General features: G+C 44.0%; 3 protein-coding genes across 6 annotated transcripts in view; 2 read left to right on the top strand and 1 right to left on the bottom strand.

Annotated features, from left to right (window-relative positions):
• Nucleotides 1-4,544: 4,544 nt before the first annotated feature.
• On the bottom strand, nt 4,545-8,431 carry xkr9 (XK, Kell blood group complex subunit-related family, member 9). Its single transcript, XM_062479631.1, has 4 exons — nt 8,342-8,431; nt 7,073-7,537; nt 6,100-6,302; nt 4,545-5,966 (listed from the first exon to the last, which is right to left on the bottom strand). The coding sequence occupies exons 2-4, from the start codon at nt 7,387-7,389 to the stop codon at nt 5,338-5,340; spliced, it is 1,149 nt and encodes a 382-aa protein (XP_062335615.1). The 5' UTR covers nt 7,390-7,537; nt 8,342-8,431; the 3' UTR covers nt 4,545-5,337.
• Nucleotides 8,432-10,135: 1,704 nt separating this feature from the next.
• tram1 (translocation associated membrane protein 1) lies at nt 10,136-17,457 on the top strand. The gene is made up of 11 exons (XM_062479697.1): nt 10,136-10,446; nt 11,503-11,566; nt 12,892-13,013; nt 13,189-13,305; nt 13,847-13,905; nt 14,023-14,107; nt 14,373-14,443; nt 14,676-14,780; nt 15,124-15,267; nt 15,690-15,841; nt 15,965-17,457. The coding sequence occupies exons 1-11, from the start codon at nt 10,324-10,326 to the stop codon at nt 16,036-16,038; spliced, it is 1,116 nt and encodes a 371-aa protein (XP_062335681.1). The 5' UTR covers nt 10,136-10,323; the 3' UTR covers nt 16,039-17,457.
• Nucleotides 17,458-17,933: 476 nt separating this feature from the next.
• The window catches only part of ncoa2 (nuclear receptor coactivator 2), a 45,912-nt gene continuing 37,773 nt past the window's right edge, over nt 17,934-26,072 (top strand). For 3 of the 4 annotated variants that reach the window (XM_062480426.1, XM_062480429.1, XM_062480428.1), the window contains exon 1: nt 18,633-18,789. The gene's annotated coding sequence lies outside the window, so the exon portion shown is untranslated. Of the gene's footprint in view, nt 18,201-18,632; nt 18,790-26,072 lie in introns of those variants that run through there. The other variant, XM_062480427.1, reaches the window with a different exon arrangement.

Below are 26,072 nucleotides of genomic sequence, written 5' to 3' on the forward strand. Positions count from 1 at the left end.
ATGCTTTCAGTTTATGATTCCTCTCTTTCATCTCCATCAACCATCTCCACAGACTGTGGTTCGTCTCGCCGAGATCGTATGGTTGTGAGCTGCTTCCTAACCAATCATTCTAACCTCTGTCAAGTTCATTCAACTCCACTCTATGTCTGTATTATGCAGTTGCACTGTGTTATCATGTAGGAATATATTTTGCTCTTCCTGTTTTTCTGTAGAGAAAAATCACGGGCCAATAGAAATGTGCATGCTATGATGTGCATCCCATGACAGTTCCAGGTTGTTGCCCTTGAAGTGACGATGTGGGTGTAAATTTAAAACGACAGACATACTTGGATGGATGGCTTCCATAGGTTGGCTATTCTGGGAATAAACTATGATGTAAAAGGAAAAACATGTTTGGCTTCCCTCACCAGGTTAATCAAGACAGGCTTCCCCTTTCTGGAGTGTGTGTGTGTGTGTGTGTGTGTGGGGGTGTGTGTGTGTGTGTGTGTGTGTGTGTGTGTGTGTGTGTGTGTGTGTGTGTGTGTGCGTGTGTGTGTGACTGTGTGTGTGTGCAAGCAAGTTTATGTATCAGCCCAGGACTTAGTGAATGTGTATGTTGTCAGCCCATTGCTCATTCATAATATGCAATTTTATTTTCCGGCTGATTGTATGGACTATACATGGGTATGCATGAAACCCCTCTGCATATATCCCTCAGCCTGACCCAGCAAAAATAAACAGAACCACTCCACAATCCATCATTCTGTGTGCAATGGGAGCATGCCCAACACAAACATGGCTTCTGTTTTCTATCTGTGAGAGAATGGGACAGTGAGACAGTTGTGGGTGAGACAGGGCCAGGAATGGATGAGACCATGCAGGGTCTGCCTGGTGAGGCCTCTCTGATTGACCATGACTGTGAAACACAAAACCACCTGGCCCAAATTAGGATTATACAAATGAGCTTCTCCTCTCCCGGAACTGTTCTCCTCTTTGTGTCCTGGAGAATTTAGACTGGATGCAGAGTGGCCTGTGTTCTTTATTTGGTTACCGTTCTGTGAGCTTTGAAGTCAAATTCCAGTGGGGTTCCAAGTTCTACATCCGTACTGTCAGTGGCCACTGTGAAATAACACAAGGCTCTAGGGCCTCAGTGGACAGTCTCGGAGTGATTGCATCCCCTTTGGCTACAAAAATTAGGTATAGTCTTAGAAACACCAGCGGTCGAGGCCTGCTGTTTCTATGCACAAGGTCACAATCATTCAATTACCTTGTTTAAGACCTGTTATTCAAATCAACCTGAAATAACACATTGTGAGTTTGGGTTGGCATCCAGTCTGCATATTAAGTCATGGAATCATTAATGAATTGCTTTAATACACTTTATCAAGCTGAAAATTGGGCATTGGTAATTAGTTTGTAATAATAAAGCTTGGCCATAAAAAAGTAATCTGTTTAGTATTTGTTGGACATGTACTTGGCTCTGAAGTTTCTGAATCAATTTGGTAAATGAACGGTGTGGTGCATGTCTGGGATGTAGGCCTATGTGGGTCTAACCACACTGAAACCCCTGGATGAGATCATAATCTATCTCCACCAGCACTACAGTGATTACAGTTCTCTTATCCCATGTCCTCTGAATTACAGAATAGTGTGTGTGTGTGTGTGTGAGCACCTTAATAAACCTCCAGCAGGACAATTAATGTGATGGAGACCACTATCTGACCTACTTACATTTACGTTTACATTTAGTCATTTAGCAGACGCTCTTATCCAGAGCGACTTACAGTAAGTACAGGGACATTCCCCCCGAGGCAAGTAGGGTGAAGTGCCTTGCCCAGGGACACAACGTCATTTGGCACAGCCAGCATGGAGCACATGGAGAATCCTAGATGGGACCACACTTATGACAGTGGACAGCCAGGTACACAATTATCAGGGTCTGGTCATGTCCATCTTTATGTTTCTTTTGAACATATCTAGGTGCGAGCAGGTCCATACAGCGAAAAGCATTACTATTCTTATGCTGTGTGACTAATTACTGTAGCAAGACTTACGTAATGCCATTATGTAAAGAAAAAGGCAAGCAATACTATTCCTTCGTCATTGCATGAGTACTTTATTTACAAAACCGTCTTGGGTAATGTAGTGACACTCTTTGATCACACACACAAACCAACTGTATCGAATTAGCCTCTGTTCGCTCTCCAATCTGTCACTGCCCAAATTAATTTGTTGGCGTGTGTGCTGTGATTAAAGAAACTTCTGTGCCATTGGACCGGGAGTGTGCCAACCCCCCCCCCCCCCCCCACGCCCACCCCTTTCCTCAACTCCCACACACACACAGACACACACACTCTCCAAATCTGCGGAATTCTCTAGAAGTGAGGCAAAGCCCCCACGTCAGAACCTAGCCCGGCGGACGTGTTCAGATCGCCCGTGCAGCTAATGCGTCCGAGGCCCGCGCTCCCGCAGTCAAGTCAAAATAATTAAAGACATACTGCATCTCAGGGCTTCATTAATCATGGTTTATATGGACTTTGAAACCCTAATTAAGAACAGCCCGCCTCGCCGGGTTTATTGTGTCTGTACAAATTGTGGGTATGCCGTGTGCCAGGAATGCCCTGCTCTTGACCGGATTTTACAGGAAATGGTGATGGAAAACAAAGAGATAAGATTTGGTGAAAAGCAATGAGAGAGAGGTGGTTAGGAAGCAGCCATGGACTGGTGGTTGTTAACCCTCGTGCTGCCTTCGGGTCACATGACCCAAAGGTTCATAACGAACCATCGTTGTGTTTACCCAATTTTACCCAATACAAAAACAAATACAAACAATTTTCTTTTAACCATTCCAATGTGGGGGGTCTGAGACAGCCCGACAGTTAAAAGAAAATGCTTCACTTTGTTTTTGTATGAGGTAAATTTGTCGCAATACGACGGTGGGTCACAATGACTGATGGGTCAGAATGACCCGAAGATAACACAAGGGTTAAGGAGAGTTTGGTTAAACCCTGGATGCCAATCACAGTCCAGCTAATCAATTAAAGACAGTGAAGGGGAGTTGCTTATGAGTGGATCATTATTTGTGGAAGATGTTGTCAGGCCATCAATCTTAACCTGCCAGGATCTGTTGTTGATTTTCAACGACCTTAGAACAAGTCCCCTGTAGAGTAGAAAGAGATTGCTTATCACATCAGTCCATAGTTTGAGAAGAAGATAAAGAACCTGCCTGACTGAGATCAAAGCTGTAACTCTTTAGGTTCCCGAGCTCAATGAAGCCACATGGCGCAGAAATAAAACCATTTGGCATTCCTGTCAACCTGTCTTGGTGAATCATCTGAGATTTCAAAAAAAAAAACTCTCAGATTTTCACTCCGTCCAGCAGCTCTAGAAGTACACCAGAGAGTAAGATCTCAGTCAGAGATTACGGGGTATTTAGCTCTCACAGCCAGGAGTGGAAATGACTGAGTTGCTGTCGACACCAGAGTTCCCTGCGTGTTTTCCGAGAGAGCAAGTGAGGCTATGCTTTACTCAACACTTCCCTGTGGATGGGATGTGACGACTGGTGCTGGCCTTAGCGAGAGCGTTGCTTGGCGCATTTCAAGACCATCACAGAAACAGACTTGAGAAAGAGCAGGGAGCCCCTGTCCCGAACACACGTATCTTCTCCTCCCAATAAAAGTTGTCCTGGCAGTTTTATTACGCATTAGCCTCCTGATATCACGGAAACATACAGTACATACTGAAAGGGGAGCACCCATTATCTGGAGGGAAGGAGTATTTTATTTTCTCTCCCTAATGAAGAGCTACAGACAGGATACTCCTCGCAGGTGTGGAGCTGTTACGGGCCTGCTCCGGTCCAAGTCGCTATCTTGCCATGTTTGGCCTGGATTTACACAATTTGCAGCTTTACCTATTATCAAACTGAAAGCAAGTGGAAGATTTGCATGAAGTGAGGGGAGGAAGGAAGTTTAGGCCTGTCGTCTGTTGGAGGTTTTTAGGGGTGTACTCTGGAACTAGTATGTGTCTCATATCTACCTGGCAGGAGTTCATCTTTTCTTCAGCACCTTTCGTAATTTAAACGTGTCATTTTACAGTGACTTTGACAGAGGACAGCTGTCTGATGAAAGAAAAAGCTCACATTTTAAATAAACACGTTTGGCAAAAAAAAAAAAAAAAAAAGCTATTTTGAGAAAGTCAACTTCCGTTTAAAGACCCTGTGGTTTGTCAGCATTCCTCGCAGGTGAGCTCACAGTCAACCTCCTCTACCTCAGTTCCGGCCTCAGCCTCCCAAGCCTCAGCCCCAACCCTCGCCCAAACTTCAGCCTTCCCAGCTCGAGACTCGAGAAAAAACGGGTTCAGCTCTCTTACTTGGCTCACCCAATATTTGTCTGATGGTAGTCAAAACAAAACTAGGGCAGGTTTGTTTTTTCTGATTAGCTTTCAAATGACTCATGTTTTTCCTTTTTGTGATGAGGGTTGAGGTTCACAGGGTGAAAGTATCATCTTTAATCATAAAAGTATTGTGACACTAGATAGTAAATAATAAACTTTATTTACTTGTTTTTCAAATACTACATAAAATAATTGTCATATTACATTAAATAATTGTAGTTACTTAGTTGTTAGCAATGGTGTAGTCTAGTATTAGAGGGTATATTATATATTTACCAAGCCCCTCTCCTCCCTTGCCTTCATCCACCCATTATTGATCATTTTGTAGCGGGCAGTGGCACACATTAAATCTCCGTAGACATATGACGTGACCAGGTAGTTATTGTATATTGTAGTGTATATATATACAGGACATGAGTACAAAAAATAAAATAATGAAGCAATAAGTAAAATAAATGAATGCAAATAATAAAATATGTTATTTTACTTATTACTATTAATAATTAGTATTTGCTAGTACTTACAAAGGGAGTTTTCGAGGATGCAACAGAATAAATTATACTCAAAGACAACAGTGCCATCTGGTGGCGGAAGCATGTGTTGCAGACAGTAAACGTAGCAGCCTGGGAACAGAGGATGCGAGACAAACGGGGACTTTGACCAGCAGAGCGTTAGAATAATCATGAGAACAGTCATGGGAATAGTCACGTGATGCAGACGTGAGAAAAACCAATAAGCTAAAACGTCACTTGGTCAGCTGATTAGAATGGGTGTTGGGTTAACCCAAACTAAATACACATGAGGAAACTTAACACTTGAGAAGGCGTGATGGAACAGAAATTGAGAAACAGATTCACACTAAGTCCTGCTCACCAAATGGAACATCTGGAGAGTTTATCAGCAGTTGACAGACCGCTGAAGCAGTCAGTTAATCCTTGTAGGTGAAGACGCACGGTGAGACGAAACTCAAGGCTGCAAGAAACGAGTCAACCCATCCGCGGAGCGCGGCTCGATGTATTGCCCATCCACCTCGTCAGACTGCCGCGTGTTCTCTCTGGGGTGCAGGAGGGTGTAGTAGACCACCAAACACAATATCCCCAGAACGGTAGTCACATCAATTAACAGCGTGACGGGCAAAAGGAACTCTGTATCCTTCACCTCAGGCCGCAGCAGCAACAGCAGCACCGGGGTGCACAGGTTCACCAGAATGTGAAACACGTAGTACACAGACATGGCTGATCTAGTGTGCTGGCCTTTAACGTTGAAGAAGGTGAAGGCGAGGATGACTCCTACGATAGCCCTGTAGAGATACTCCAAACCTTTGGATGTACAGAAGTTTGTCTGGAGCCAGAAGGCCCAAATTGTCCCCAGGATCCAGATGATGAGCATGGCTATGGTGCTGTAGATGTTCAGCACCAGGAGGAGGGTGTAGCTCAGGATGTGTGAGGTGATGGTGAGGAGCTTGTAGAGCATGTAGACAGTTAAGGGCAGGCCGGAGGGCATCTCGTTGACGTGGGTCAGGGATCTGCGGAGACAGCGCCGGTAGTCCACGATGGACCAGGTGATGTTGACAAACGAGGCCACCAGAGACACATCTGGGGAAGGACATGTGTCAGTCAGGACCATGACTACCACCTGATAAACGGACGGACAGACAGATTGCCATACATGCACCAAAACACGCAAAAACACAGACACACACACGCCGACACACACACAGACACTCACACTGTGTGGTGGACCTGTAGTTGTGGCCCAGAATGATGTACAGCTGAAGAAGCAACTGAGGAGCACTCTCCAAGAAGGTCTCAAACAGTTTGAGCATGCTCAGATCGGTGGCAAGACAAAACAGTCGTAGTCTCTGGTCCTTCTCCTCCATAGTGTTGTCAGACCAAACAGCACGGCCACCCTTCTTCAGCAGGTGATAATACCTAAAAGACAGACAGACATGATACAGTACATGCTGTGTACACTTACATACACTGAGACAGCCAAACAGACAGGTATAGGCAAGCAAGCAGGATACAGGCAGGCAGACAGACAGACAGACAGACAGACAGACAGGTAAACAGGCCTGATAGATAGACAGACAGACAGGTAGACAGGCCTGATAGATAGACAGACAGGTAGACAGGCCTGATTGATAGATAGATAGATAGACACAAAACTAAATTATCAAGCAAAAATAAAAAATAGTGACTCTTAAGTCAACCATAGACTCTTAAGTCAACACACACCATATGATTACATACTCAAAGGTACAATTTGTTGTAAATCCTGTCTGTGGAATGTAGAAGACGTTTCCACCACCATATCCAGCATGCTTTAAATGCCATTTAAAATTAACATCGGGTGTGCATCAACACATCTCTGTCATTACATACTCTTTGGAACTCTATGTCCTTCAACCCTTGTGTTATCTTCGGGTCATTCTGACCCGTCAGTCATTGTGACCCACCGTTGTATTGCGACAACTTTACCGCATACAAAAACAAAGTGAAGCATTTTCTTTTAACCGTTGGGCTGTCTCAGACCCCCCACATTGCAAAGGTTAAAATACAATTATTTTTATTTGTTTTTGTATTGGGTAAAATTGGGTAAACACAACGATGGTTCGTTATGAACCTTTGGGTCATGTGACCCGAAGGCAGCACAAGGGTTAAGATAACAGGTAAAGTACATTTCTTTCTCAGGAACTTACCTGGTGAAGACACCCATGCCTGATAAGTGGAGCAGAGTAAGTCCACATTTGGACATTCCAGAAATCCTACTGTTCCCATCAGGGTTGATCAGGACGTTCCTCATATCGTCCCTGTACCAGGCGTAGCTGAATATCTGTGTGCTTACTGCTCCAAGCAGCATAAAAAGAAGAGTGAGTCCGGACCAGACAAAGTCTCTGGCTATAAAATAAGTCATTCCTAATACAATGTCGGTCCATACATCCACCAAGTAAAGCACTAGTCCAAGAAAGGTGCATATCCATCGCAGTTTGGTGTATTGAGACTCTGAAGAGATCATCTCAGCAGCTATGAGGGGATGAGGTTTTGATGGTACGCGTAGGCTGAGCTTCTTTTAGCAGTTGAAGTCCTCATTTACATCTTTGTTCTGGGATATACCATTTTGTCCAGGCAGATCCAATAGTTATTTGAGAAGGCTGGTTCATTTCCTGTAAAAACACAACACTCTGTGAAGTACAATTAGGCAACCGCAGATTCTGTGAATTGTTTCACATCAATGCGACATTAGAGAGAATTGACACTGCAGTGTCACAGTGTTTTACAGCAGTGATACATATCTGTACCCTTTGCTTGTCATGAACTCTTGAATTGTAACAGATAGATTAGCACACCTTCAGTACACAGTCTGACATATGATCAATCACCTGTCTATCAAGGACAATAAAAACCTCCTTCTCTAAACAGTTACATAAGCTTCTCAAAATCTACCTGTTTAATACATCTGTTGGACCAGAAAAATACTATTTTTAACTAATGCTAATATAGCCTCATGCAAGTTTTACTTCATCTATAAACAGTATGATCCTATTGTATTTGTATTAGCAATTATTGTGCTTTTTTTGGGCGTAATACTTTCATCTATATCACAAAACCTCAGCTTAACAATTTGAAGGGAAAGTTTAATTTTTACAAAATGTACACACATTTTGTGTGTACATTTCTTTTGGTATGTTCCCCTTTTGCTCCAATGACAGTGTGGACTCCAATGACACAAGTTTGTGCAAAACCTGATAATGTTATCAATAACTTCAACAACTGTCAACTTTCTCAGACTTCAATTCCTCCATTAAGTGTTTAACGTGGTCTCAGACTTTTGGACCCTACTATATTTATCTGTATTTTAGAGTTACGCAACTTATTACAATTTTTCTGGACAAAAGATAAAGCATTGTTGAATTGTGTAAAAGAAAATAAATGTACAAAGAATCAGGAATTTAAGGCTTGATACTTACATGGCTGTGAAGAGGGGAGTGCTCAGGTGGCCAAGGACTGTTCTTGACTCTGTACTCTCATTTCTTCTAATCCATGTGACAAAAGTCCCAGCCTACTTTTCAAAAAACACACCCAACAACCTGTAGCATATGAGATAACACTTCCAAAGATTACAGGTGTGTATGTGTTGACTCAGATGAAATTATCTGTTGAATGTTCCTGTGAACACAAACAAACGAATACTGTACATTCACATTGTTACCTCTCTTGGGATATGATCTCACGCACACAGGAAGTACAGGACACAAATTCCTAACATTTGTCAAGTTCCTTTATAGTTTACTGAATGTGGGAAGTGTTACTGGTCATGTGTGTGGAATCGTTACTTCCTGTGCTGATCTGCGTACAAACTGTGTGGTATAGGAATTTCCGTATGACATAGTGGTTTCAATGTGAAGCCTATTCAATACTGAGTACCACACAAAAAAATGAAAGAGAGAGAAAGAGACATAGAAAGACAGAGAGAGAAAGCAAGAGAGATTCTGCCTGTCTTTCACAAGGTACAAAAGCAGTGTCATGAGTGCTGGAGAGGAGAAGTTGTGGTATGGATTTGAAATGTGAGAATTTCTTATCATGCCTTTGGTCACATTGTTTGTTACATCCTTCTACTGTGGTTGAGGTATTATTTCAGTCACAAGGTTGTTGTGCCCAGAGACAAGGCATGACCTGCATGACTTTTCAAAAAGCATCAGAAGCTCTGTACTTAATTAAATTATTCTAATGACTTAGGTCATAGTTGTAGGCTATTTGGTTGTGCTTTACAGATTGTTGGAGGTGGTTTTATGGCATAGGGCAATCCTAATCAATACATTACCAGTCAAAAGTTTCATAACACCCCCTTTTATATTAAAATCAAGCCACAAAGAAGGTCAAATCCTGTGAATAACATGAATCGGTTCAAAGGTAAGTAAACAAACAAAGGTAAAACAAAAGTTTAAGTTGCCAAGAAGTGAAAAAGGTCTTAGGAAGGTCTTATGGTCCGAATAATCAACATTTGAATGTCATCATGAAGGGGTTTTGGAATTCACCTCTTTAAAATTGAAATATACATTTATTATTATCAATGTAAAAAGAAATCTGATTTTAAATTCAAGGTTCAGGAATTCAGGTCGAACGGGAAGATGCATTTTTTACAAAATTGAACTGTAATTGTATTTTTTGGGGGTTCTGAATTATACTGTTCGAATTTGAGCAACCAGATTTTCCAAACCTAGAATTTTTGGATGTGATTATTAATTTTTTTACATGGAATAAATGTATATTTCAATTTTTAAGAGGATAATTCAAAACCAACAAATTCGGTGGTGTTTTCAATATTAAGTAGTCAATGCCTTTAACCCTGTAAGACCCCTGGTTGTAAAATTACGTCACTTTTAGCTCTCTAATTTCTAATTTTTTTTTTTTGAAAGACCACATTTATCCAATGGCATTGCAAGGCAAGACAATAAGACCCATTGGCTATGTAAATGTGGTCTTAAAAAAAAAAAAGTGACATTGTAATTTTATAACCAGGTCTTACAGGGTTATAAATTCAAAACATGTCACTCATTTGCTTTCATAAAAAACTCTCCGCCAAGGATCTCCATCACCCTAAGCGTGACCATCGACAGAGGCCTGTCCTGTGCAGGAAGTACCATAGACATGTATATATGTCTATGGGAAGTACACTACATACTCCAGACATGAAGGGGGCGATAAATCGAACAGGCAATGTTTTGTTTTGTGCTTAAAACGGTTCTCTCTGTGAAGCGCGTCGGCTAGAACCTCCCCCAAGAAGAAGAGTGACACGCCATTCAATCGCTGTCTGCTTGCCTGGCCCGTGGTTGAAAGACGCAGGAAGGAGCCTAAAGTATTCTCTGACGGAACTGTAACAATACCGAATACGTGGACATCTGGTTGTATTTTAGTTGCACCAGTTAAAGTAAAGTTGTAATCTATTAAGATGGGGATCCGGAAAAAGACCAATAAGAACCCGCCGGTGCTGAGCCATGAGTTTATCATCCAAAACCATGCAGATATTGTTTCTTGTGTTGCTATGGTTTTCCTTCTCGGACTGATGTTTGAGGTAAGTCTAGCCACAGGTTGAGTGAGATCGTAGGCTAGTTGCAAAAACCGCTTTCTACAGTCTGGCAAATCTATAGGCTAATTGTATCCAGACTTGAAGATGATGCCGACTCGCCTCCTGTCTGACTCGCCTCTTGAAACGGTCATGGCTGATCTAATTCTTCTCAAGTCTATTTCCTCTATTGACAATTTCAAAGTTTTTAATGCGTGTTGATCATATCATTGTGCTACCAGAGGATACACATATTTCTTTATTAAGATACGATGGTCTCTTTCGATGAAAAAATAAAATAAATTACGCTGTTGCCAGATGGTCAACTGGCCAGCCATCCCATAGCCGACTGATCACTTTCAGACAAGCCACTTGTTAATGTGAATCGTTAAACGATTTTGCATTCAACCCATGACTAATCTGTCAGGGAACAATTACATTGCTAGATTGTTGCGGGTTGTAGTAAATGCGGTGGGTACGATATTGTGCAATACACTTCAGCGTGGACACTTTTATGCGCAGATCAAGTGTTACGTGGCAATCACAGAGCGATTCAGAGCGCTGTCATCGTAGACACCCGCATGCTTGGAAAACGAAAGTTGCAATTGACACGACAAATTTTGTTCCTCCTAGCAATAATTTACTTTTACAATAACCAGATGTTTCAGTTTGTGTTCGCAAATCATTATTGCTTTTGCCACTGTATTTACTTCTATATTTTTACTTTGGTTTGGTGGCAAAGCATCCTTGCTGGAAATCAGCGCCGTGCATTAACTTTAGCATCATGGGAAATGCAGTTTTAGTTGTGATTCGACTCTTTGAAGGACAGACCAGATGAGTCTTGGTATGTTGGTTTAGACCCTCTACATGGTGTTTTTTCGCTCAATATTAGTAATATCACACTTTGTTCACATTTAGACTTTGCTCATTTTGCTCCACATTCTGCAGGAAATCCCATCAATGAAAAAATAATGTTATACCCATGTTTATGAGGATGTATGTAGTGTACAAGTCACTGCCTCGTTTCCACCCTCCTTAAACATATTATCGTGTGCTTTTGTCCAGGTGACTTCGAAGGTTGCAGTGCTTTTCATAACTGTCCAATACAACGTCACTATCTCAGCAAATGGTGAGTAAACTGTCTTTAACTAGTTAGGCTAGTGCTGCAGTTAAAAGGACAGTTTACCCAAACACACGAAATATAGAAATAAAACATCTTACCTGCAGTGCTATGTATCCATGTAGATTATTTTGGTGTGCTGTAGAGATTTCTGCCTTTTCTCCAATATAATGAAGCTAGTTGGCACTCAGCTTGTGGTGCTCATAGCCCCAAAAGAATACATTAGCACAACTCAACAGCAATGTCTCTTTCCAGAAATCATAACCCAGACACTCAAGATTATCCACAGACCTGCGATGCTAACAGTATCATGTAGGAACTTATTGATTTACTCCTGAACTACACCCACCAACCGTGTCTCCGCACAGAAGGAGCAAGCATCCTCTCACGGAGGAGAGGCTTGGGCTGGTGTTCAGTAGAAAGAAAATAGTTGAAATATGGCGCTTTTAGCACCACAAGACGAGTGCCATTTAGTTCCATTATATTTGAAAGAAGGGTCTGCGGTCGATATCTCCAAAACTCGGCAATCCGCACCAGAACAATCTAGAAGCATAAATAGCACTTTAGAGGGAAAATGTGTAGTTTGGATTTTGGTGTGAGCTGGCCCTTTAAATGTTCTGTTTGTAGAGTTGGCACTCTGGCGCAAGGACTCTGTTCTGTAGCTTGTTTACATGTTCATGGACGAAATAATTCTCCACTATAGTCAAGTTTAACTGTGTGGCAAAGAACCAGTTTGCTAATACCAAAAACCTAAATTGGAAGCCTTTCTTGTAGAACTCAACTCATGCAGCCTCCCTCAAACCTCTCTTTAGGCTTATTTTCTTTTTCCATAGCACTATATTTAGTCTGCCTGATTTATACATTTCTCTTGTGGCAAGGTTGTCCTGGGTGAATTGAGGCTAAGGTATAATACAGGCCAGTCTAGCCAATCTCATCTCAAGGTTAACAGTTTCTTTGCCAACTTGTATCATAGTTGCGTGACTTTAAACAGTTCTAAGTTGTATGTTTGTATAGCTATTCCCGGGCCAGCTGCTGATTGACTGCTTAAAGGTGGTAGATTGTGCTTGAACAGTATATCGTCTTATCTGAGAAAGCTAGCTTCTTGCCTAGCTCTGTTACTCATTAACATTGGAATTTTATAGGATAAATGACCATAATAGCAAGTGCTCTCAAATGACTGAAAAGCCTAGCTTTATTTAACTCGGTTTATCTGCTTTTAGTTTTTGAGGGTTTAGTTTGTCAACTTTCCCATAAGCTAGTCCCACCAAATGCCACCAACACAGCTTGTTCCACCAAAACGTAGCCCAATTTGTGTTTGCCTCTGTGTTTCTTAGAGGGTCCTGATGAGACTGCTGTGAATCACTTTCACCATGGCCTCAAGGACCTAGCCACTGTGTTCTTCTATATGCTGGTTGCCATCATCATGCATGCCATCATCCAGGAGTATGTGCTGGATGTAAGTACACACACACACAGACACACACACACACACATTACTCAGTGACACTGAGACACTCAGAATTCAGTGTCTTAACATGCAGCCTTTCAGGTCAGTCATCTTTAATGAGTGCATGCCAACTAATCTGATGCGTGTTTGATAACGTCTCTCGTTTCCTGTGTTTTTAATGTAGAAGATCAACAGGAAGATGCATTTCTCGAAGACGAAGCACAGCAAGTTTAATGAGTCAGGCCAGCTCAGTGCCTTCTACCTGTTCTCCTTTGGCTGGGGTACCAGCATCCTGCTCTCAGTAGGTCTCTTACTCTGCAATGCCAGCTTGGAAACTTAGTTTGCTTTCTGATTGCCTTTGGGCAGAGTCAAGTTGTTTTTGTCCGAATTTACGCCCTCAATGCTCACCTCCCCTCTCAAAATGTGACAGGTGCTGGTATTTTGGTCCTCAAGTAGTGCAAGGTTCTTTTTCAGATCGTTACAGGTCATGAAAGTGCATATTGTTAGCTTTGAAGTGATGTGTTGTACATTGAAATCAGAAAATAGTTGCAGAAACCAGTAATGCAGAAAAAAAAACTGACCAGAAGACATGCCTTGACAATCCTACTTTTCTGACAGATTATAAGTATTCAGTGATCCTAATTTATTTTGTTTATATTATTGAGTCAATTCAACACTTAAAAAAAAACAACAAAAAAAACATTTTGCTTCCTACCATGATTGCCAACATGCAGACCTATATACCAGCTCCTGTGACAAATGAACTGGAGGAGGGAGGTCTCAAGGAGATATGTATCCTTCCTCTGTTAGGACTTCCTGCTGAACACTTTGATCCTTTTCAGGAAAACTTCCTGTCCAATCCTGTCACACTGTGGGAGGGATACCCTCACACCCTAATGCCGTGAGTACGAGAGCATGCCTTCCCAAGTCATGTGTCCTATCCGAGGCCAACTGTCGTTTTAGTTCACTCTCTCCATTTCTTGATATACTTTACTTGATCATTTTTGTAATTCTCTAGGTTCCAGATGAAGTTTTACTTCATTTGTCAGTTGGGCTATTGGCTTCACGCTCTCCCTGAACTGTATTTCCAAAAGACTAAGAAGGTAAGTGTGCAAATTCATATGTTTGTTGTTCAGGTAGACACCTGTATGTTATTGGAAGCGGCCTTGCTGTACCAATAACACTGAAAGGCAGACTTCTGAGGATAAACAAAAAACCGAAACAGGAAATGATCTTGTTTCCATTTTCCTTCGAGCACAAAATTTGCTTAAACACAAGCAAACAATGGGGAGACATTAGTACAGTGAATCCTGAGGCCATTTTTAACATTCTTGATGCTTCTGTCCTTTCCCTGTCTTTGCTGTCCAGGAGGACATTCCACGCCAGCTTGTCTACATCTCTCTCTACCTGGTCCACATTGCGGGAGCATACGTCTTGAAGTAAGAGCAGTTTCACCCCGGCAAACATCTCAGTCTTGTGCTCCACAGCTTGATGTGGTACGATCACGTTAAAATGTGAGATCTGTCCGTTCCTTCGAAGTGTAAAACACAAGCTTTGAGTGTTCCATTTTTCAAAAGCAGAGAATTTCCAAGGCCAACCTTCTTTAGCTATCAGAATGAGACTGTGGGCTGTAACTCAGGGGGCTAACCGATGCCGTGTTCTGTTACTCAGTCTCAACCGGCTGGGTCTGATCCTGCTGGTGCTGCACTACTTTGTGGAGCTGCTCTTCCATGTCTCCCGCCTGGTCTACTTCAGCAACGAGAACAGACAGACAGGGTGAGTCTTGTGTATTAGGAATGTGTCCTAAGTTGACTACTGTGTTCGCAAGAGCACGGATAACATGCCAGAAACAGAATTTCACTGTCTCCTGGATTGGAAGCCACACCACCTTCCTGCTTCATACAAATATACAGATTGTTTTTGGCTGGCTGGTTGGTTGGTTGCATCTCTGCACAATCCCACTTTTAAGTAACCCGATAGGGTCTACTAGTCTTGTAACTAAACGTAAGAAACAAATGCTGTTGTATTACCTGCAAAGACTACAGACGGACTACAATATGTGAAGAGGAGATTCTGTCTGGGTCTTGAAAGTGTCTCTGTTATTGCGTGTGTGTCCTAGGTTCACCATATGGGCCTTCCTGTTTGTCCTTGGGCGACTGCTCACCCTGTCCCTGTCTGTCCTCACCGTGGGGTTTGGCCTTGCCAATGCGGAGCATCAGGGCCTGGACCTGGCTGCAGGGAACTTCAACGTGCTTTTTGTCCGGTAAGGGGGCGGGCACCAAGTTATGTTTTGTTAGGGGGTCAGATGGCTGAGCGGTTAGGGAATCGGGCTAGGTTGCCGGTTCGATTCCCGGACGTGAAAAATTACATCTCCTTGGGCAAGGCACTTCACCCTACTTGCCTCGGGGGGAATGTCCCTGTACTTACTGTAAGTCGCTCTGGATAAGAGCGTCTGCTAAATGAGTAAAATGTAGACGTTTTAGAATGACCACACTGTACAACAAATAGTACTTCATAGAAACAGGAAATGCCAATCCGGTTCTTTGGGGGGGCATTAAGCCGAGATTTGAGAAAAATATTTATAAATGAAAATTCTAATGATATTTGGAGAAGGTTTATTCAACACTGCTAGATAAACTTGTTGTTTCTGAGACTGTTGGCTAACCCTGCTCCTTCCTCATCCAGGATCACTGTTTTGGCTGCCATCTGCATCACTCAGGCGTTCATGATGTGGAAATTCATCAACTATCAGCTGCGCCGGTGGAGAGAGCATGGCCAGGCCCAGCTGCTGAAGAAAAAACCTGCCGCCCCTAAGAGCAAGTCAAAGAAAGACAAAGGTACGAACCCTGATTCAGTTAACCATTCAAGTAAACATGAATGGCTACAAAAAAAATACGTTTTTCCCAGGAGGAGGGGGTTTATCCTGAATTCTTATTATTTTTCCTCTTTGTCATTTGCAGCAAATGGAGTGAATGGGTCTGTCAGCACCAACGGAGCGGATTCGCCAAGAGCGCGAAAGGAAAAGTCGTCGTAATCACACCGCTATACCTTCCCATTCCTCCACCCGCAACCCCACCCCCACCCCCCTAGAGACCACCCTGCCACCCTGGTCATCCAAGTCATCTGACCCTTCAGCTCTGTCTACTGTCTGCATTTCGTTCTCTCACAGGACTGCAACTCCCAGCAGGACTACAAAAGTCTAAATGCATTTAGCTTTATATGCTTGACGCCAACTTCCAGTGTTACTGATTTTAAAATCATGACTCTGCCGTGCCATAACCGGGAAAAAAAGTAATTAAGAGAAATGCGTATAAATGAAACAAAAGAAAATATTTAAAAGTGCCTATTGATACCAATTATTTTGTACAGGGTGTGCATATGTAAGATATCAGGAATGATAAAGTTTAGTGTTTGAATAATGTTTTCCCAGTCAAAACATTTCATGCATTGTCTTGAATACTATATATCAGATTGTTGTATAACAATTTGATGATAATCTTTTTCTCTTCGCAAAGGGCTTTTCAAACTGATCCTAATTATAACATTCCTAGCACAGAACTCAATGCCCTGTGTTTTTTTTGTTTATGCTTTCGACTGCATGGGAGACAGAGTTCTCTGGTAGGGTGAAGGACATTCTTTTAATTTCCTTTACTGGAGGATCGCTGAGAGTAACACACCTGTATGCTATGTGGTTCCATCATATTGCTTTGGTTAGTAATGTCTTTAGATGCCAAGTATGGAAGATAGTGGTCAGAACAGTCAGGTACATGGATCCATTTAAAGGTAGTGGAACGTCATCTTTAGAATGGGCTGTGGCTCAGTCAGAAAGCGGATAATGCATGTCTTTCTCCTTTCAGATCATTCAAATAAAAAAACCTTGATCTTGAAAACTAGAGTTGGACAGAGTGACTCACACCAATCCAGTCACTAAGTGATCATAGAGGAAGCATGTGGATAAGGACTAATATTGCCCTGTGTTGCATTCTGGGTAGTGCAAGGTTGGAAAGTACAGGTAGAATAGTTCTGATTTATTCCAGTTCTCTACCTTGGCAATGCTCATTTTATTTTTGCCTGCTGTGTTCAACACACTGATGTCCACTGATGATCCCTTTTAAGACCTATGTAACGCTGTAATGATTGTTCCTAACGGGTCTTTGCAGAGTTGATTTCTAATTGCCATTGGTTAAGAGGGGGTCATGCTAAATGTAACCTGTCTTTGATCTTCTCAAGAGAAATGGTTGCTGTTTGTCTTAGGCCAGGCTTGTTTGTCTCCTTTAAATTGTCCACAAGAATATAATTTGTCGTAAAAACAATGGACAGTGTGATGAATGACTGTATCCTATTCCGTTCCTTCCACTGAATGTGCCAAATGAGAGCTTTCAGCATGACTTTGGATGAACACACCTTGTGATCTTTAACATGTTCACTTGCCATTAAAATACTTTTCACAAAAGTTCGTCTTTGTATTATAATTTGTGAAGAAAATTGGCCGGGTGTGGATGGGATTCTTGGGTGATGGTAACTGCACAGAACGGGATTGTTGAGATTCCGCCTTGAGTATTCCACTTGCAGTATATCGCAGACCGCATGAAGGCACTACAACTCAGATTTTGTTTTGGAAAAACGCAAAATTGACATTTGGAGGAAATTCTAAAATGGCTAATCAAGGTGCCAAGTCCAACAGGCCACGCAGTTGCAACGATAAAAAGGTAGGTAGTCTACAGTGTATCATGACAGCACTGGTTAGTGTATTGGTCTATTTCGTCCAACTTGTTTTGGGCACAATTTGTCAAATGTTTCTGTATGATGACGACAGTTTGCAAGGTAATCATCCCACATGCATTGGGCACAAATATCACAGTGCCTGGAGCTGTTTGAAGTGTGAGAATGTAGTGACCATGTGTCATAGTACTTGTGCTATTTAGATATTCAGCATATCGTGTTGCACTGCAGGACAATCTGAAAGAAATAATGTGACGGACTACGTGCATTTCCTTTCACTGTAGCCCAAGTGTAGCTCATGCATTGCCCATATACCGATAGAGACATCAGTCTTCTATGCTGTTAATTGTTGCTTTCTAAAAGAAGATGGATGTTTGGTAGTGTTGTGCACGTTTCTTTGAGGAAGATTTATTCCTGCTATTTTGGTTCCATATATGGTCTGTATGGACTACAATCAGATGTTATTATTGATTGGTGAGTTTAAGCTGTATGCAAACATTCCATTCCATGGGCTATGTGTTGCTTTGTTTCGATTATTCACATTTAAATGCATTAATGTAGGCATAATGTTATTTCTATTAATATGACTATTCTAATTTCACTGAATTGAATTGCTTTCTTGCATGTGAAATAAAGCCTTACCCTACATATTGCCAACAAAGTAAGAAAACAGACTTTATTGTTGCCTGTGGTTGGTAAAAAGATGTTAACATTATTTCGCCTCTTCGCGGTAAATTGGGATGCCAATGTTTAATAAGTTGATATCATACTCAACTAAATCACATTTCCTATTGATAACAAATGCTATGTCATCTGACAGATTAGCTACTCGCCGCAAGGCTGCCGGAGACCCTATACTGAGTTCACTGGTGTCTGTGATGTGTGGGGGAGGATTGCGAGCGAGATAAACAAGCAGCCAGTCAGTGTTGGGTTTTCAGGGAGCAGGAGGAACATGGCGGCGGCACAGTTAGCAAGCAGTAATGCAGTTTCACCAATCCGAAGGTCAGAGCTGGTTTTATTAAACGGGATTTAACTGACCGTATGCCACAGGAAGTTTTAAATCGTAAGTACACACGTGGGTTTATCTTGTTTGGGTGGTTCGGAGTGGTTTGGTGTTACATTCTTGTCCTAATGTCATGCGTTCAATCACAGTTGTGTGGCAATGCTGTCGCTGCGCTAGCTTGCTAGGCAAAGCTTGCTGACTGTCATACTGGGGCAACCTATAGACATTTTGCCTAGCTGGCTAGCTCGAGCTATCAGTAGGTCTGTTTGTTTTCCTTCAATTGGGATGCAACCGTGGCATGTGGCCGGGCCAAATCGTTATGGGCGGAGTTTATTGCTCTAATCTATTAGTTTAGTACTAAGGAACAATTATATTTGCCATTTATGAACAGTGGCTTGCTACGTTGCTATTTTCTTTGAGTCCAGCCATAAACCAGTATCGGGTTAAAAAGGCATTATGGTGGAATTCCACGTGCCTGACGTAGCTACGTCACTTTGTTTTGATACTTCTGTCACTTTGGGCCACCTGGCACTTGAAGTGCAAAAAGAGAAATTGAGATATTGACATGCCGGAAAATGCAATAGGCCTACGTGCGTTCTAGTCACGTAAAATATGTTGATTACGATTGTGAACAATCATGATCTGTCCCGATAATTAATGTAGTTAGGATGAATACATTTGACATTTAGATGTCTGTCCGAGTCATCACCATGTTATCGTTATAAATGATCCTCTGGATGTGAAGGGATATTAACCAAACCGGGAAAGCAAAACAAATAAACGACGTGATCGCTAAGTGAGTTAGAACACCGCGCGGCAGCCCGGGAATCCTAAACAAATGTATTACTAGTATGTACGCTGGCTAGCCAGCAATGTTCCACTTCCAGCTGCTCGTGCCCTATTTACGCTCGCGACTTATTGCAACTGCTGGTGTCAACATATGCACTGCATTTGCACGACATAATGCACAAATAAAGAATTCCATGCACCTCTTACACTTTTGTTGTTGAGTGCATGAAGTTCACGGATCCATTCGGTAGAGCATTACCAGCTACCAATGCTAGCTAGCCAGTTCTCGGGGAGGGGGGGAATGTTTTGTCAGACCCCTTGAACTCAGAATGTCTTTCCGCGGGCATTTAAACTTAGGGCTGATACAATTGTACGTGTTTCAAATGTTTATACATTTTTCTGTAAGATGGACAAATTCCACGTAATGCTTATTTTTCAGAGGTTTGCGAGTCCGTTCAGTTCACCACGGTTGCCACAATGTCGCCCGGTGGCCAAGTTGTTACACTAGCGCTCCACGCCGTGTGAAAAGCCATGCACTTCTGGAACCTTTTGAACTCCCTGGGAATTTTGAAAACGGAGTTTTCCGGTGGTGTCGTATTCCACGTTAAATTTAACTTTCTCCCAATCCTTTTGCTATTATGTGTGTTAAAGTTGTACAAATATAGATTTATTCACAGTTGTTGGTTGGCTTAATCGTTCACGTTCCTTACACTTGAGAACAACATGAGAAATAGTTGAATGGTCTAGTGAATGGGTTAGTGTATAACTGTACCATGAATTTGAGCCCCATGAACGTCACTGTGCAGTATGACAACCTGTGTTCTGGATCCAGTTTCAGGACTACTGTAGGCATACTTTATCAAAGAGCATCTATTTTATTGAATGGATGATCTCTAAACCACACCAAAGGTCTGTTTTCAAGAAAGGATGAATGTTTTAACTTAATGGTTGCACTGTTGTGCCCTGAGTGAATGTAGTCATACGTCAAGCTGCCTTGCGTGGCTGGTGCGGCACTGTGCAGACAGACAGCTCGTGTCTTTTCGATGTGTGTCAATGCTCCTTCTACTAATGCGCCAGAACGCAGCCTGTGGAACCAGGCAAGCACGCCCTGCCTCCTATGTCACTCCCTCCACCTGAACGCTCTCAGGGCCTGTGTCACATCAGTGGTGTGGAGTTTAACATGACATGTTAGCCAACTGTGGAGAGAGCGATGAGACAATGTATGTCAGTCAGACTCTGAGCCAAGTTATCAGAACTTTCAAAGACGAAGCAAAGGCGGCGAAGAACAATGGGCGGATGAAAACTGGGTCAGATGTTGTGTTTTTTTACTCAATGTGGGAGAAGAATGACTAAGTAGGACACTTCTTTCATTCAACTATCCTTTTACGTACCCCCCAACCTGCTTAGTGTATACTAACATTGATGGTTACTAAAAACATCTTCATGCGTTGCCAAGGTGTTTGCTCTAATTGTTTACCTTGAACAGTGGCCAGTAAGGACCATCCTGTGTTTTGAATCCGCTTAAAGACAGAACCGTTCCCGTCTGAAAGCCTGTGGCTATATCTGTTGTTCCTCTTATCCACAGCCTGAGGCTGTTGCTCAGCCCTCAGTAGAACACACAGGAATAATCAACGATCACTTTTGCCACACATCTTGTTGTTGTGTGGGTAGTTTAATGTTAACCTCTGTCTGTGTGTGTGTGTGTGTGTGTGTATGTGTATCGACTGCATGTTTGGAAGGCCTGTTCTCCATGTCTGCGTTCTCTACAGCTGAGGAGGAAGAGGCCGATCCCGCAGCCAGACTGTAACTGATAAGTGACGTTGTTTGTCAGCTGATACCCCCATCTCTGATGGGGCGGGGGGCGGCAGGGGGGTGGCGGAGGTTATGACTGCGTCGCAGCCTTTTGACCCCACTGGAATTCTACATCTTCATCAGCGCAATCCGGTTCAACTGTACGGCTCGTACATGCAGCCATGTAGGTGTGGTCACAACGGATTGTGTAACTTCTCGGAAAAGTGTACACCTGTAGCTGCTAGGCCTTCAGGCCCGCTAGCTAATTGACAAGTTGCTCAGTCATCAGTGAGTTTCAGTCATGCCGATTTGGTTTCAGTAAGACACACAAATTGTGTTAAGGTGTGATTAGCCTTTTTTATGACACGTCTCATCAGTGCTGTTGTTTATAATAAGTAGTCTTACGCTAATTGTAACTGTTAATGTTAACACAAGCATGTTTACTCTCCCTGTCTTCACAGCATAAGGAGTTGGCTTGGTTCCTATTAGAGCAACAGATGTGAAGTCGCTTGGCTTGAGATTGGCCAAAACAATGAGGCAATTTCATTAGCTGCAGAGAAATCCAACAGACCGTGGCCTCAAGACCAGAGATGTGCTAGAAGCCTGCACTATGTCTTATTTGACAATACAGATATTCTATTTCTGATTGTATAACATAAGCGTGTGTCTGTGCCTGTGTGTGTCAACAGCTTCCAATGACTTCCTGCCAGTGTGTATCGGTAGAGTGTATTGGTTATTGATCCGAGACAGGAAGCAAGGCCTCGGCCTAATGGGAGCAGTATAGGCACTGCAGTCTCTGTGACAAACATGGTGGCTGAGACGTCTTATTGAATCTGAGGGACATTAGTGCACCATTGTAAAGGCTGCTGTGGGGGCCTCCATTGGTGTTTAGCCCCCTGTGAACTGGCCATAATGGTCAATTTCTGCAGTGTGAAATATCTGCCTCAGGTCCCGTCTAATCCCCGGCCTCCTGAGAGGGCGATTAGCCTCCCTGGCTCGTTAGACCAGCCTCCGTGTCGAAGCTCGTCAGGAGCCCAGCTGGACACCTGCTGTCTGAATCTCCAGGGGAAAGTAAGGGATTACAGCCACTCCATGGTCTGGCTCTGGGCCATCCAGCTCACCTCCAATCAGGTGGCAGCTGAATGTGACAGCATGCATAGTGTCACTGTCTAGGGGAAGGGAGGTGTGTGGGAGGAGGGGGGAGGTGGGGGGTGCGGAATGCTGAAGAGTGACGCATGCACAAACGCTGCGCAGACGCTTAAGATTTTCAGCGTGTTAAAAATCACATAAACAACTTTCTATTCGTCAGCCTTAACCGCAGGTACCAGCGTGGTCGTGAGATGCTGATTGCTGGATTTTCACAGCTGCAGTTCCAGTGTCAGATCAGTATGGTAACTCAGTGGCTGAACAGCAGTGTGGCATCGAACTCTGCTGGAGACCGTTGGCTACGCTGGGCCCTTATGATGTGGCAAGCCCAGATGTTGTAGTTTCACTTCCTCCAAAACAGAAGAGTTTCACTTGTGTGCTTTCAGCTTATGTGTCTTTTGAGCTGTCGTCTCCTGGTAGCACCGGGCTAACATCATGATGGAACCTCAACTTTTGTATTGAGACAAAGTGAATGCTCGCGTAAGGAATTCAATTTCAGGTGTAGCCTGGTTGAAATTGTATATTGCTGAGGTGGTTCGGAATTCACAGTTTATCATCTTTATAAGTCTATAAGTTACATTTTTATTTTTATACGTGTACTAAAAAGCACACCTTGCTTACACGAGCCCCCACCAACAGTAATGATAATCGAGTGCCCTTCATTCAGAGCTGTGTGGTTTGCATTGTAGTAGGGATTTGAACTTTTAACCCAGAGCACTCTGACCTCTAGTTAAAGACCCGCAGATGGAAGGACTGGGAGCGCATTGGCCAGAGAGCTAAACCAATGATCCTGTTTCAGGCAGAAGGCTTTACACTTGCAAGACCTTTGTGAGTGTGTGTGTGTGTGTTGAAGTGGCCGGGCTGTGTTACAGCTATTTTGCAGTAGCTCATGTCACACATGTTACTGGCACCGAGGGTCTTTGTGATTTGAACAGATTGAGCCCGTTAAAGTAGTCTTTGCCACAACTCATACCAATGTGAACAGGAAGCGACAGGAAATAATTTGACACCAGAAAAGGGAGGAGGAACAATAAAAAGCGCTACGAGGCTGGTTTTGTGAGTGTTCTCAGTGTCACATTTGGCATGGCTGCTTGTGGTTGTTGAGATTATGCTCGGTGTTGTTAACCCTCGTGCTGCCTTCGGGTCACATGACCCAAAGGTTCATAACGAACCATCGTTGTGTTTACCCAATTTTACCCAATACAAAAACAAATTAAAATAATTTTCTTTTAACCATCGCAATGTGGGGGGTCTGAGACAGCCTAGCTGTTAAAAGAAAATGCTTCACTTTGTCTTTGTATGCGGTAAATTTGTCGCAATACGACGGTGGGTCACAATGACTGATGGGTCAGAATGACCCGAAGATAACACAAGGGTTAAACACACAACTGCGTTCTCGCCAAGACTGCCGGCCTCGGAAGGATAAAGAACTGCTTGAAAAGAGAGAGGCCATACACGGGAGCCGTCTCTAGTCTTCTCTCTCGCCCCCTCTCTCTCCTCGTCCTTTCCTTAACTGGACCCGTTAAAGGGTAGCTCCCCAATACCGGGGCAGATCTGAGGTCACCGGGTCGTTTCCACCCTGAATGGTTGAGGTCAGGACTGGGAGAGGCCAGGCTGACCCTGGGTCTGTGGTTCAATTCCACCCTGGGAGTTAACTGACAGATCAGAGGGTGGTCCCCACACCAGGGGAGACATCAGATATGGGGGGAGCGGGGCGGTTGTTTAGGTGTTCTTCCCAAAGACGTCAGGCTGCTCCATGGCATGAGCGCATTCCTCCAGGTGCCCTGTTGGCAGGTGCCTTGTTGGCAGGTGCCTTGTTGGCAGGTGCCTTGTTGGCAGGTGCTCATGAGACGTGTCTCAGGCACAGCCTTGGCTGGTGCTCCTCTGCAGGGTACTTAGTAGTGAACGGCAGTGAGGCCACTGGAAGCTTTTTGCAACTGAGCCAAATAACCAACCGCAAATGTTTTTACAAGTCATCTAGGCCTCCTCCCTGACACACTCTCCAGAACAGCAGAGAGGTGAAGTTTGAATAAACTATCACTTTTTTTTTTTTTTTTTTTTACATTATTATTATTTTCTGCCTTCATCTCATGACTCATCTCAGACACACTCAGGCTGAAGTGTGTGGTGTGTATTGTCTCGGGGGACACGCATCTAGCTAGGCCCTGTGTTCCCACCACCCAGCGACGGGGGACCCTAGCATGTCTACCTCCCACCATGCAGCCGAGCTGTCCAGCCTCTCCCCAGCAGAGGGGAGCGGGCGCTGCTGGGAGAGTTCCCCACGCTGCCCTCCTGCAGAGATGGCCTGAGGCACTCTCTGGACCCAAGCCAAAGTGAGCCAGTCCCTGTTACGCAAGCCACCCTCCCTCCTTCCCTCCCTCCCACCCCCCCACCTTCCTCTATCTGAAGAAGCCTGGCCAGCCAAGTATTGGCCCACCCTACCCTGTGTAACCTCCCCCGTCGAATGGCTAGAGCGCTCGCTCAGCACAGTGAGGCTGGCCTTACCACCTGGTGTGTCCTGGTGACTGTCCTGGTGACTGTGTCCTGGTGTCTGTGTCCTGGTGTCTGTGTCCTGGTGTCTGTGTCCTGGTGACTGTGTCCTGGTGACTGTGTCCTGGTGTCTGTGTCCTGGTGTCTGTGTCCTGGTGTCTGTGTCCTGGTGTCTGTGTCCTGGTGTCTGTGTCCTGGTGTCTGTGTCCTGGTGTCTGTGTCCTGGTGACTGTGTCCTGGTGTCTGTGTCCTGGTGTCTGTGTCCTGGTGACTGTGTCCTGGTGTCTGTGTCCTGGTGTCTGTGTCCTGGTGTCTGTGTCCTGGTGACTGTGTCCTGGTGACTGTGTCCTGGTGACTGTGTCCTGGTGTCTGTGTCCTGGTGTCTGTGTCCTGGTGTCTGTGTCCTGGTGTCTGTGTCCTGGTGTCTGTGTCCTGGTGTCTGTGTCCTGGTGTCTGTGTCCTGGTGTCTGTGTCCTGGTGTCTGTGTCCTGGTGTCTGTGTCCTGGTGACTGTGTCCTGGTGTCTGTGTCCTGGTGTCTGTGTCCTGGTGTCTGTGTCCTGGTGTCTGTGTCCTGGTGTCTGTGTCCTGGTGTCTGTGTCCTGGTGTCTGTGTCCTGGTGTCTGTGTCCTGGTGACTGTGTCCTGGTGACTGTGTCCTGGTGTCTGTGTCCTGGTGTCTGTGTCCTGGTGTCTGTGTCCTGGTGTCTGTGTCCTGGTGTCTGTGTCCTGGTGTCTGTGTCCTGGTGTCTGTGTCCTGGTGTCTGTGTCCTGGTGTCTGTGTCCTGGTGACTGTGTCCTTGTGACTGTGTCCTTGTGACTGTGTCCTTGTGACTGTGTCCTTGTGACTTTCCTGGTGACTGTGTCCTTGTGTCTGTGTCCTGGTGTCCTGGTGTCTGTGTCCTGGTGACTGTGTCCTGGTGACCGTGTCCTGATGACGGTGTTTTCATTTACACGGCAGCGCACTCTTCAGCTGCAGCTCCCATAAGACAGATCGGTCTCTAAGACAACGGCGTTGTGCGCACGTTTCCGCTGGCGCCGGCTCCGTGCCCCACGGGCAGCCGTGTGTCAAAGCATCACGCACAGCCCCCGCAGCCACACGCACAGCCCCCGCAGCCACACGCACAGCC

The sequence above is a fragment of the Osmerus eperlanus genome, chromosome 15 (genome assembly GCF_963692335.1).
Source record: "Osmerus eperlanus chromosome 15, fOsmEpe2.1, whole genome shotgun sequence".
NCBI lineage: Eukaryota > Metazoa > Chordata > Actinopteri > Osmeriformes > Osmeridae > Osmerus > Osmerus eperlanus.

What these genes read in the sequence shown, in the direction of transcription:
- xkr9 (XM_062479631.1), bottom strand. Translation starts at nt 7,389, where the DNA reads ATGATCTCTTCAGAGTCTCAATACACCAAACTGCGATGGATATGCACC. An exon ending in GGCATGGGTGTCTTCACCAG is followed by an intron (nt 6,303 to 7,072) that starts GTAAGTTCCTGA and finishes TCTGTCTTTTAG; the next exon opens with GTATTATCACCTGCTGAAGA. An exon ending in CTACAGGTCCACCACACAGT is followed by an intron (nt 5,967 to 6,099) that starts GTGAGTGTCTGT and finishes GTCCTTCCCCAG; the next exon opens with ATGTGTCTCTGGTGGCCTCG.
- tram1 (XM_062479697.1), top strand. Translation starts at nt 10,324, where the DNA reads ATGGGGATCCGGAAAAAGACCAATAAGAACCCGCCGGTGCTGAGCCAT. An exon ending in TCCAGGAGTATGTGCTGGAT is followed by an intron (nt 13,014 to 13,188) that starts GTAAGTACACAC and finishes TTTTTAATGTAG; the next exon opens with AAGATCAACAGGAAGATGCA. An exon ending in AACGAGAACAGACAGACAGG is followed by an intron (nt 14,781 to 15,123) that starts GTGAGTCTTGTG and finishes TGTGTGTCCTAG; the next exon opens with GTTCACCATATGGGCCTTCC.